Source organism: Anomaloglossus baeobatrachus, chromosome 7 (assembly GCF_048569485.1).
Source record: "Anomaloglossus baeobatrachus isolate aAnoBae1 chromosome 7, aAnoBae1.hap1, whole genome shotgun sequence".
Classification (NCBI taxonomy): domain Eukaryota; kingdom Metazoa; phylum Chordata; class Amphibia; order Anura; family Aromobatidae; genus Anomaloglossus; species Anomaloglossus baeobatrachus.
This window is the reverse complement of record NC_134359.1, coordinates 17,463,518-17,475,787: the sequence shown is the minus strand read 5'-3', so window position 1 is coordinate 17,475,787 and position 12,270 is coordinate 17,463,518. Positions and strand designations below refer to the sequence as shown.

The 12,270-nt window shown below is 46.5% G+C and overlaps 1 protein-coding gene across 1 annotated transcript in view; it reads left to right on the top strand.

Annotated features, from left to right (window-relative positions):
* Positions 1-12,270, top strand: part of CFAP65 (cilia and flagella associated protein 65) — a 91,654-nt gene that overhangs the window by 32,716 nt on the left and 46,668 nt on the right. Inside the window, 7 exon segments of the mRNA XM_075317089.1 lie at positions 3,820-4,044; positions 4,948-5,088; positions 5,158-5,323; positions 9,612-9,740; positions 10,048-10,273; positions 10,387-10,515; positions 12,090-12,266. Of these exon segments, the coding sequence (XP_075173204.1) occupies positions 3,820-4,044; positions 4,948-5,088; positions 5,158-5,323; positions 9,612-9,740; positions 10,048-10,273; positions 10,387-10,515; positions 12,090-12,266 (1,193 nt within the window).

Here is a 12,270-nt window from a genome sequence, read left to right as displayed (position 1 = left end):
GGTAGAGATGTAGCATAGAGCTCGGCAGAGAGTGCTCCACGTGGGGGGTTATTACTCATTGACAGAATGCTCTGTATATGGTAGAGATGTAGCATAGAGATCGGCAGAGAGTGCTCCACGTGGGGGGTTATTACTCATTGACAGAATGCTGTGTATATGGTAGAGATGTAGCATAGAGATCGGCAGAGAGTGCCCCACGTGGGGGGTTATTACTCATTGACAGAATGCTGTGTATATGGTAGAGATGTAGCATAGAGATCGGCAGAGAGTGCCCCACGTGGGGGGTTATTACTCATTGACCGAATGCTCTGTATATGGTAGAGATATAGCATAGAGATCGGCAGAGAGTGCTCCACGTGGGGGGTTATTACTCATTGACAGAATGCTGTGTATATGGTAGAGATATAGCATAGAGATCGGCAGAGAGTGCTCCACGTGGGGGGTTATTACTCATTGACAGAATGCTCTGTATATGGTAGAGATGTAGCATAGAGATCGGCAGAGAGTGCTCCACGTGGGGGGTTATTACTCATTGACAGAATGCTCTGTATATGGTAGAGATGTAGCATAGAGCTCGGCAGAGAGTGCTCCACGTGGGGGGTTATTACTCATTGACAGAATGCTGTGTATATGGTAGAGATATAGCATAGAGATCGGCAGAGAGTGCTCCACGTGGGGGGTTATTACTCATTGACAGAATGCTCTGTATATGGTAGAGATATAGCATAGAGATCGGCAGAGAGTGCTCCACGTGGGGGGTTATTACTCATTGACAGAATGCTGTGTATATGGTAGAGATATAGCATAGAGCTCGGCAGAGAGTGCTCCACGTGGGGGGTTATTACTCATTGACAGAATGCTCTGTTTATGGTAGAGATGTAGCATAGAGATCGGCAGAGAGTGCTCCACGTGGGGGGTTATTACTCATTGACAGAATGCTCTGTATATGGTAGAGATATAGCATAGAGCTCAGCAGAGAGTGCTCCACGTGGGGGGTTATTACTCATTGACAGAATGCTCTGTATATGGTAGAGATATAGCATAGAGCTCAGCAGAGAGTGCTCCACGTGGGGGGTTATTACTCATTGACAGAATGCTCTGTATATGGTAGAGATGTAGCATAGAGCTCGGCAGAGAGTGCTCCACGTGGGGGGTTATTACTCATTGACAGAATGCTCTGTATATGGTAGAGATATAGCATAGAGATCGGCAGAGAGTGCTCCACGTGGGGGGTTATTACTCATTGACAGAATGCTGTGTATATGGTAGAGATATAGCATAGAGCTCGGCAGAGAGTGCTCCACGTGGGGGGTTATTACTCATTGACAGAATGCTCTGTATATGGTAGAGATGTAGCATAGAGCTCGGCAGAGAGTGCTCCACGTGGAGGGTTATTACTCATTGACAGAATGCTCTGTATATGGTAGAGATGTAGCATAGAGATCGGCAGAGAGTGCCCCACGTGGGGGGTTATTACTCATTGACAGAATGCTCTGTATATGGTAGAGATGTAGCATAGAGATCGGCAGAGAGTGCGCCACGTGGGGGGTTATTACTCATTGACAGAATGCTCTGTATATGGTAGAGATATAGCATAGAGATCGGCAGAGAGTGCTCCACGTGTGGGGTTATTACTCATTGACAGAATGCTGTGTATATGGTAGAGATATAGCATAGAGATCGGCAGAGAGTGCTCCACGTGGGGGGTTATTACTCATTGACAGAATGCTCTGTATATGGTAGAGATGTAGCATAGAGATCGGCAGAGAGTGCTCCACGTGGGGGGTTATTACTCATTGACAGAATGCTGTGTATATGGTAGAGATATAGCATAGAGATCGGCAGAGAGTGCTCCACGTGGGGGGTTATTACTCATTGACAGAATGCTGTGTATATGGTAGAGATGTAGCATAGAGATCGGCAGAGAGTGCTCCACGTGGGGGGTTATTACTCATTGACAGAATGCTGTGGATATGGTAGAGATGTAGCATAGAGATCGGCAGAGAGTGATCCACGTGGGGGGTTATTACTCATTGACAGAATGCTGTGTATATGGTAGAGATGTAGCATAGAGATCGGCAGAGAGTGCTCCACGTGGGGGGTTATTACTCATTGACAGAATGCTGTGTATATGGTAGAGATGTAGCATAGAGCTCGGCAGAGAGTGCTCCATGTGGGGGGTTATTACTCATTGACAGAATGCTGTATATATGGTAGAGATATAGCATAGAGATCGGCAGAGAGTGCTCCACGTGGGGGGTTATTACTCATTGACAGAATGCTCTGTATATGGTAGAGATATAGCATAGAGATCGGCAGAGAGTGCTCCACGTGGGGGGTTATTACTCATTGACAGAATGCTGTGTATATGGTAGAGATGTAGCATAGAGATCGGCAGAGAGTGCTCCACGTGGGGGGTTATTACTCATTGACAGAATGCTGTGTATATGGTAGAGATATAGCATAGAGATCGGCAGAGAGTGCTCCACGTGGGGGGTTATTACTCATTGACAGAATGCTCTGTATATGGTAGAGATGTAGCATAGAGATCGGCAGAGAGTGCTCCACGTGGAGGGTTATTACTCATTGACAGAATGCTCTGTATATGGTAGAGATATAGCATAGAGATCGGCAGAGAGTGCTCCACGTGGGGGGTTATTACTCATTGACAGAATGCTGTGTATATGGTAGAGATGTAGCATAGAGATCGGCAGGGAGTGCTCCACGTGGGGGGTTATTACTCATTGACAGAATGCTGTGTATATGGTAGAGATGTAGCATAGAGCTCGGCAGAGAGTGCTCCACGTGGGGGGTTATTGCTGAATGCTGTGTATATGGTAGAGATATAGCATAGAGATCGGCAGAGAGTGCTCCACGTGGGGGGTTATTACTCATTGACAGAATGCTGTGTATATGGTAGAGATGTAGCATAGAGATCGGCAGAGAGTGCTCCACGTGGGGGGTTATTACTGAATGCTGTGTATATGGTAGAGATGTAGCATAGAGATCGGCAGAGAGTGCTCCACGTGGGGGGTTATTACTCATTGACAGAATGCTGTGTATATGGTAGAGATGTAGCATAGAGCTCAGCAGAGAGTGCTCCACGTGGGGGGTTATTACTCATTGACAGAATGCTGTGTATATGGTAGAGATGTAGCATAGAGATCGGCAGAGAGTGCTCCACGTGGGGGGTTATTACTCATTGACAGAATGCTGTGTATATGGTAGAGATATAGCATAGAGATCGGCAGAGAGTGCTCCACGTGGGGGGTTATTACTGAATGCTGTGTATATGGTAGAGATGTAGCATAGAGATCGGCAGAGAGTGCTCCACGTGGGGGGTTATTACTGAATGCTGTGTATATGGTAGAGATGTAGCATAGAGATCGGCAGAGAGTGCTCCACGTGGGGGGTTATTACTCATTGACAGAATGCTGTGTATATGGTAGAGATGTAGCATAGAGCTCAGCAGAGAGTGCTCCACGTGGGGGGTTATTACTCATTGACAGAATGCTGTGTATATGGTAGAGATGTAGCATAGAGATCGGCAGAGAGTGCTCCACGTGGGGGGTTATTACTCATTGACAGAATGCTGTGTATATGGTAGAGATATAGCATAGAGATCGGCAGAGAGTGCTCCACGTGGGGGGTTATTACTCATTGACAGAATGCTGTGTATATGGTAGAGATATAGCATAGAGATCGGCAGAGAGTGCTCCACGTGGGGGGTTATTACTGAATGCTGTGTATATCTGGGGCCACATCTAATAATATAGAAATGACGTCCACTTCTGTTCCTCGGTGTGTTGTATTCTGCAGGAGATCGTCTTGTTCTGTCGAGCGGAAACTCCACAACTGTCTCTAGAAAAAGAAGGAAGACTTTACTTTAAGCCGACCTCGGTGGGCAGCCGGTGCGAGCAATGCTATTCCATAAGAAACGTCTGCAGAGTCCCCGTGCACTTCGAGTGGAGGATCCAGCCGGATCATGTGCAATACGTATCCGTGCATCCAAGATCAGGGATTATCAGACCAAATGAAATCCTGGTGAGAGGGGGTTAATCTGGCTTGTTTGTCAGTTGTTTTATAGTATTGGCCCGGACCGTACTTTTTATTCTGCCTATCCACATTGTTTGAAATTTGCCCAAGCCCACTAATTTTGCAGCATCAAACGATTTATTAATATCGATGAGGTGTTTTTGAGATTTTAACACTATTCTTTTGCTTACATCTAGTTGCCTTGGAGACCGGCCACCGCTGCTCCACAGCAGGACAGGGGCACTGCTTACAAACTCTTTTGTCTTGAGCTTGTAAGCACTGTTTTAGAGGTGACCATGATCGCTGGAGCCCACTGATCTACAGATCACGCTCAGTTGCAGCACTGTGCTTACAAGCTGGACAGCAGCGGAGGTCGGTCTCCCAGACAACAAGTTGTAAACAAATGAAAAGTGTTCATTTTTACAAGAACCGCTGCAAATTTTAATAAGCCGTAAATTGCAAAAGGGCTTGTTTTTACAAAATGTATCAACAATAACCAGCCATGAAGATGGGAATTACCCTTTGATACAATCGTTCTGTGCACTAAAACTGTCATGGTAGTCAGCAGCACGTTTCCTGTTGGTGATTTTTATGCAGACTGGTGGGGGGGGTGATTGGCGACCTTTCTCTCTCGCCTTATTGGGGGACACGGCATGGTCCTGTGTCCCCCAATAAAGGCTCAGAGAAAAAGATAGTACGGTGAGTACACAAAAATCTTCCTTTTTAGACTGGGCGATCCTAGGAACGCCTGTTCCCAATTATTGTCCAGTGCAGATACCCCATAAGTGTGCCCCCTGCCTAGAGGGGGAAGCGTGGGCCAGCGCTTTTTAGTTGACGGGGACAACCTGAGCCGCTGGCTGATGACTTTATATAATTGCTCTGAGCTCTAAACTGTGATATTTTGATTTTCAGGCACAGAAGTGGTCATTTGTGCCGCAAGAAGAAAGAAATTACTTCATTAAAGCCACTGTACTGTCGTGGTTTGATGATCTAAGCCCCAAAAACCACTGCACCTTGCGCATCAATGGCGAGGGCTGTAAAGGGTGGTTGTCGGTAAGTCAGGCTGCGGCTCTAGGTAGGCTTCTGTTCTTCCATATTATACTTCCCTGATTATTTCTGCAGACGGAGCCAGAGTCGGTCGACTTGGGGAACGTTCTGGTCGGGAGTTTTCAGTCCTACGATCTGCTTCTGTGTAATGATGGTGTCTGCACCCTGGAATATACGCTCAGTGCTAAACAGGAGATCTCTGGCCCGTGTGACCCGGATGACGTCCTCACCGACCCTGTGGGTGAGTAACTGCGGGGCCTAAATGACTATAAAATAAATAATAAGCATTAACAATGAAAAGTTCTGAAACTTCCGTACTTTATTTGAATTCTCTCCATTTTTTTTGTTTTAACTCTTTAGTGACTGGGTCGAAGTTTTCAAATTTGACCGGTGTCACTTTATCTGGCGATAACTCTGGAACACTTTAACTTATCCCAGTGATTTTGAGATTGTTATTTTGTGACACATTCTACTTTATGAAATGGTAAATTTAGCTTGATAGGTTTTGCGTTGATTTATAAAAATAGCAGAAATGGGGCTTTCTAAAATGTTGCAATTTTCTAACTTTGATTGATTATCCCTTTAATCCAGATCATCACAACACACCACATAGTTAATAAATAACAAGTCCCTCCTGTCTTCGTTACATCAGCCCCATCTGTAAAAGCTCCTTTTTTTATGTTAGGAGTTTTCAAAATGTAGCAGAAATTTCAGATTTTTCAAGGAAATTTAGAAAACACATTTTTTTTACCACCTAAATATTGCTAACTTCTGAACAGATCCCTATAGCTGAAAGGACCTGTTCAGCTGTTGTCAAAAGGACCCCACAAGCATGACCTCAGGATGCTGATGGGTTGACGTGGACCCCCACACTCTAACCATTCAGATGCCATAGTCATAGAATCATAGAACGTTAAGGCCGCTTTACACACAACGCTATCGCTAGCGATCTCGTTAGCGATGTGACACGCCAGATCGTTGTTACGATTTGCCGAGATCGCTCATAGGTCGTTTTGTAGCGGTCACACGTACACATCTCACAAACGACGCTACATCGTTCAGCGATATATTGTTTGACCAAGGCGGTCGTGTGGATGTTGTTCGTCGTTGGCAGGGTGTCAAACGTAGCAATATGTCTGCTGCGTTCCAAACGACGAACAATATTTTGAAACTGAACGACGTGTCAACAATCAACGATTTTCACCCTATTTGCGATCGTTCGGAGTCGCACGTAGGTGTCACACGCAACGACACCGCTAACGATGCTGGATGTGTGTCACGAAAACCGTGACCCCGACTCTTAGGGGTACTTTGCACGCTGCAACATCGCAAGCCGATGCTGCGATGTCGAGCGCGATAGTCCCCGCCCCCGACGCACATGCGATATCTTCTGATAGCTGCTGTAGAGAATATTCTCGCTACGAGAGCTTCACATGCACTTACCTGCCCTGCGACGTCGCTCTGGCCGGCAACCAGCCTCCTTCCTAAGGGGGCGGGTCGTGCGGCGTCACAGCGACGTTACACGGCTGGCGGCCAATAGCAGCGGAGGGGCGGAGATGAGCAGGATGTAAACATCCCGCCCACCTCCTTCCTTCTCATAGCAGTCGGGACGCAGGTAGGGAGATGTTCCTCGCTCCTGCAGCTTCATACACAGCGATGTGCGCTGCCGCAGGAGCGAGGAACAACATCGTACCTGTCTCCGCACCGGCATTATGGAAATGTTGGAGACTACACCGATGATATGATAACGACGCTTTTGCGCTCGTTCATAGTATCAAAAAGGTTTTACACACTACGACATCGCAAGTGACGCCGGATGTGCGTCACTTTCGATTTTACCCCATCAACATCGCACCTGCGATGTCGTAGTGTGCAAAGCCAGCCTTAGCCTCCTCTTAGCCTTCTTTTTTTGCAAGCCAAGCATTCCCAGATCCTTTAACTGTTCCTTGTTGGACGTAGCTTTTAGTCCGCTCACCATCCTGGTAGCGCTTCTCCCAACTTGCTCCAGTTTGTTGATGTCTTTTTTTAAAATGTGGTGCCCAGAACTGGACACAGTATTCCAGGGATAATGACTTCCCATGATCTAGACTGTATGCTTCTGTTAATACATCCCAGAACTGTGTTTGCCTTTTTTGCTGCTGCATCACACTGTGGACTCCTGTGCAGTCTGTGATCTATTAGTATACCAAGTCTTTTCATAAGTGCTGTTGCTTAGCCGTATTCCTCCCATTCTGTAGATGTCATTTTGGTTTTTCTTGCCCAGATGTAGAATTTTGCATTTGTCCCAGTTAAATACTATTCTATTAGTCGCTGCCCATTGTTCCAGCTTATCTAGATCCTTGTTAATCCTTTCTCTGTCTTCTCTAGGGTTATCCCTCCTAGCTTTGTATCATCTGCAAATTTGATTAGTTTACCTACTGTTCCCAAATCTAGATTATTTACAAAAATGTTGAACAACACTGGGGCCAAGACAGAGCCTTGTGTTACCCCACTTGAAGTTTTCTTCCAATTGGATGTGGAGCCATTTATTACCTCTCTTTGAGTATGATCACTGAGCCAGTTATGAATCCATTTAGCCTTGTCAATCTCATACTTGGTCATTTTTTCAATAAGGATGGTATGAGATAGTTTATCAAATGCTTTGCTGAAGTTGAGAAATACTATATCTACCGCATTTCCCTGATCCACCCAGTCAGTGATTCCATCATAGAAGGACATTAGATTAGTCTGGCATGGCTTCTTTGCTACAAACCCATGCTGGCTCCAGCTAATTTCTGTTTTCTTATTCAAGTAGTTACATACACGCTGTTTAATAATCTAGTATAGAAGTTAGGCTCACAGGCCTTTAATTTCCTGGCTCCATCTTCGTTCCTTTTTTGAAGACAGGGACAACATTTGCCCTTCTCCAATCTTCTGGGACTGCTCCTGTTCTCCAGGAATTGTAAAAGATTCTGGCTAGTGGTTCTGAACTTTCCTCTGCTATCACTTTCAGGACCCAGGGATGCAAGTCATCAGGATTTTAATTCATTTACGTTATTTAAATATTCCCTCCCCGTCTCTCTGTTTATTGATGGCCTGGATTATTTTATTCTTTCGATAGTAAATTGAAGATCAGTTGATTTTACATTTACTTTCTTAGAGAACACAGATGCAAAATAGGAATTTAAAAGTCCTATTCACCTATTTAAAATTCCTATTAACTATTGACAGCAGCATTCAAGGGGTTAAACAGCCGCGTAGGTGCCAAAAGTGATTATGATTGATGCGGCAGGGTGTCAGCGATATTGTACGGCCGGCTTCTGCTGCACTTTCACCTGTTGGGGATGTTATTCACTTATGTCACAGGTCAGTAAAAAGACAGATTGCTGGTCACTACCCAAAATCCACTCACCTCTGCTGCTCAGAAAGCTGCCGAGGTTACAGCTATTCCTAAGTTTCTATGACTGCCTACCAAACAACCAATAACCACATGACCGATAACCGCTCGACCAATAACCACATGAGCGATAACCACTCGACTAATAACCACATGAGCGATAACCACACAACCGATATCGCACAACTATAATCACATGACCGATAACTACACGACCGATATTACACGACCAATAACCGCATGACCATAATCACATGACCGATAACCACTCGACCAATAACTGCATGACCATAATCACATGACCGATAACCACTCGACCAATAACTGCATGACCATAATCACATGAACGATAACCACTCGACCAATAACCGCATGACCATAATCACATGACCGATAACCACTCGACCAATAACTGCATGACCATAATCACATGAACGATATTGCACGACCATTATCACTTGACCGATAACCACACGACTGATATCACACGACCAATAACCGCGTGACCATAATCACATGACCGATAACCACTTGACCAATAACTGCACGACCATAATCACATGAACGATATCGCACGACCGATAATCGCACGACCATTATCACATGACCGATAACCACACGACTGATATCACACGACCAATAATTGCATGACCATAATCACATGACAGATAACCGCTTGACCAATAACCGCACGACCAATAACCGCACGACCATAAGCACATGACCGATATTGCTTGACTGATCGCACCACCATTATAACATGACTGATATCACATGACCAATAACTGCATGACCATAATCATGTGACCGATAACCGCTCGATCAATAACCACACGACCATAATCATATGACCGATAACCGCTCGATCAATAACCGCATGACCGATAACTGCTCGACCAACAACCGCACGACCATAATCACATGACCGATATTGCACGACTGATAACTGCACGATTGATAGCCACACAACAGATAACCGCACAACCAATAACCACGCCACCGATAATACCAAAACCCATTTTTCCGTATAACACAAAACACAACCGCCTACCACATCACCATCTACCACACGGCCGATAATACCGATAGCCACATGACCATCTACCACATGAGCGGTAACCGGCTACTCCATTCTTTGTCCTTCTCTCTTCAGCTCTGGACTTTGAACACAATAAGGGCAGCCTGCCGGCACGTACCAAGCTGAGGATCAGGGTCACCGCTCGTCCTGCCCGCCGGGTTTCCTACACTTGGACCATCCACTACTTCATCCTGTCACCAAAAGGTGCTTTTGTTTCTATGTCGCCGATCAGCTTCCATTACTAGAGCTGCAGATTCAGTACTCGGCTCCTAGTTTGCTGACTTTCATTACTTGGCTGCACAGGAGCAGGACGTACACCGCTGCTCGTGTAGAAGTCCAGTGAGACTGAGCATTGTGACTCTGCTCCGCTGATCAGGGCTGAGCTGTCATACCGCACACAACCTGTGGGGGGGAGTGGCGCTGTATTTGAAAGCAGCAGAAGTGTTCTGCGATGAGTGCAGCCACCTGCAGCTTCTTTTTAGCTCTGGAGTTGACTGTTCTCTCTTTGTAGCTCTGGATCCTGGCAGTGCCATCAGTGAGGAGCGGTTTCTATGTACGGTGACGGCACATGGTGTGTACCCAACCTTCTCTGTGGTGGATGCATGTCCAGCGGGGGGCGCTGCCGCCCTCAGCAAGACCCAGCTCTGGAAGCTCTTCTCCCTGCAAAGGTTAAATTCCTGCCTGCAAAGTGACCCCACCCCAGGGGAGCTCATATACAGGGTGCCCACGCGACACAGGTAACACCCATCAGGGTATCATAGCTGGAAGATGAGCCCGATATGTTTACTCTGCATAAGGCCTGAACGCTCCATGAATGTCACATGATGCATTTTTGTACTTTTTCAAGCAGCATCCGCCGGTGCCCCTCTGTAAACTCTCCGGTGCTCCTGGACTTTAACTTCGGAGCCGCCCCGGTGGGGTCTGAGCCGTTTGTGGCTCTACTTCTATTGGAGAATAAAGGCGTATTACCTGTAAGATGGTGAGTGCGCAGTGACTGTACGGCACACTATGTCCGCAGCATTCCCACCTCAAATAACATAACTGCGGCACAAGATACGGACCGCACATCCAAACCCATACACTGGACTATGCGGCTAAGGAAGAGTGTACAAAACTGAACACGGGGGTCTTAGGTAACATTCTGATCTGTATGAAGCCGCCACCACATCAAAGAGAAACGCGTACTGGGGCCTTAATCATAAAGGCGTGGTGACAAGATAGGACACATGCACAATACCTGCCGATCGTGCACTCGTCCTGGCAGGTATGTTCAGACTGGATAGGACTCATGCACAGTATATGCTGATCGTGCACTCGTCCTGGCAGATATGTGCAGACAGGATAGGACACATGCACAGTATATGCCGATCGTGCACTTGTCCTGGCAGATATGTGCAGACAGGATAGGACACATGCACAGTATATGCCGATCGTGCACTCGTCCTGGCAGATATGTGCAGACAGGATAGGACACATGCATAATACCTGCCGATCGTGCATATGCCCTGGCAGATATGTTCAGACTGGATAGGACACATGCACAGTATATACTGATCGTGCACTTGTCCTGGCAGGTATGTGCAGACAGGATAGGACTCATGCATAGTATATGCTGATCGTGCACTCGACCTGGCAGGTATGTGCAGACAGGATAGGAAACATGCACAATTCCTGTAGATCATGCAATTGTACTGACTGGTATATGCATACTAGATAGGGCACATGCACAATTCCTGTAGATCGTGCACTTGTCCTGGCTGGTATATGCAGACAGGATAGGACACATGCACAGTATATGCTGATCATGCACTCGTCCTGGCAGGTATGTGCAGACAGGATAGGACTCATGCATAGTATATGCTGATCGTGCACTCGACCTGGCAGGTATGTGCAGACAGGATAGGACACATGCACAGTATATGCCGATCGTGCACTCGTCCTGGCTGGTATATGCAGACAGGATAGGACACATGCACAGTATATGCTGATCGTGCACTTGTCCTGGCTGGTATATGCAGACAGGATAGGACACATGCATAGTATATGCCGATCGTGCACTTGTCCTGGCTGGTATATGCAGACAGGATAGGACAAATGCACAGTATATGCTGATCGTGCACTCGTCCTGGCAGGTATGTGCAGACAGGATAGGACACATGCACAGTATATGCCGATCGTGCACTTGTCCTGGCAGATATGTGCAGACTGTGATAGGACACATGCATAGTATATACTGATCGTGCACTCATACTTGCAGGTATATGCAGACTGGATAGGACACATGCACAGTACGTGCTGATCGTGCCCTCGTCCTGGCAGGTATGTGCAGACAGGATAGGACACATGCACAGTATATGTTGATCGTGCAGTTGTACTGGCAGGTATATGCAGATCAGCTTCCTATGTGTAGCGGGACAAACCCTTTTAACAGGACAAGGGTCAGGCGTTACTTCTTGCTGCCACAAGATGGTGATTTGTCACCTGAGTTTAGAATATTTTCCTTTTCCCGTCACCTGTTGATCCGATGTAGTGAAGATTTGTGCTTTTCTGTAGGGATTTTTTGTTTCCAGCGGATCAGCAGATTGAACTGGAGTTCTGGGCTGAGACCTGGGAGTTCGACCCCGGTGAGATCCACCAGATGAGGATTCAGGATAATAAACTGTTTACCATCAGCCCCAAATCGGGGGATCTAAGACCCGGCGAGCAGCAAACGCTTCAGCTAACATACAGGTGA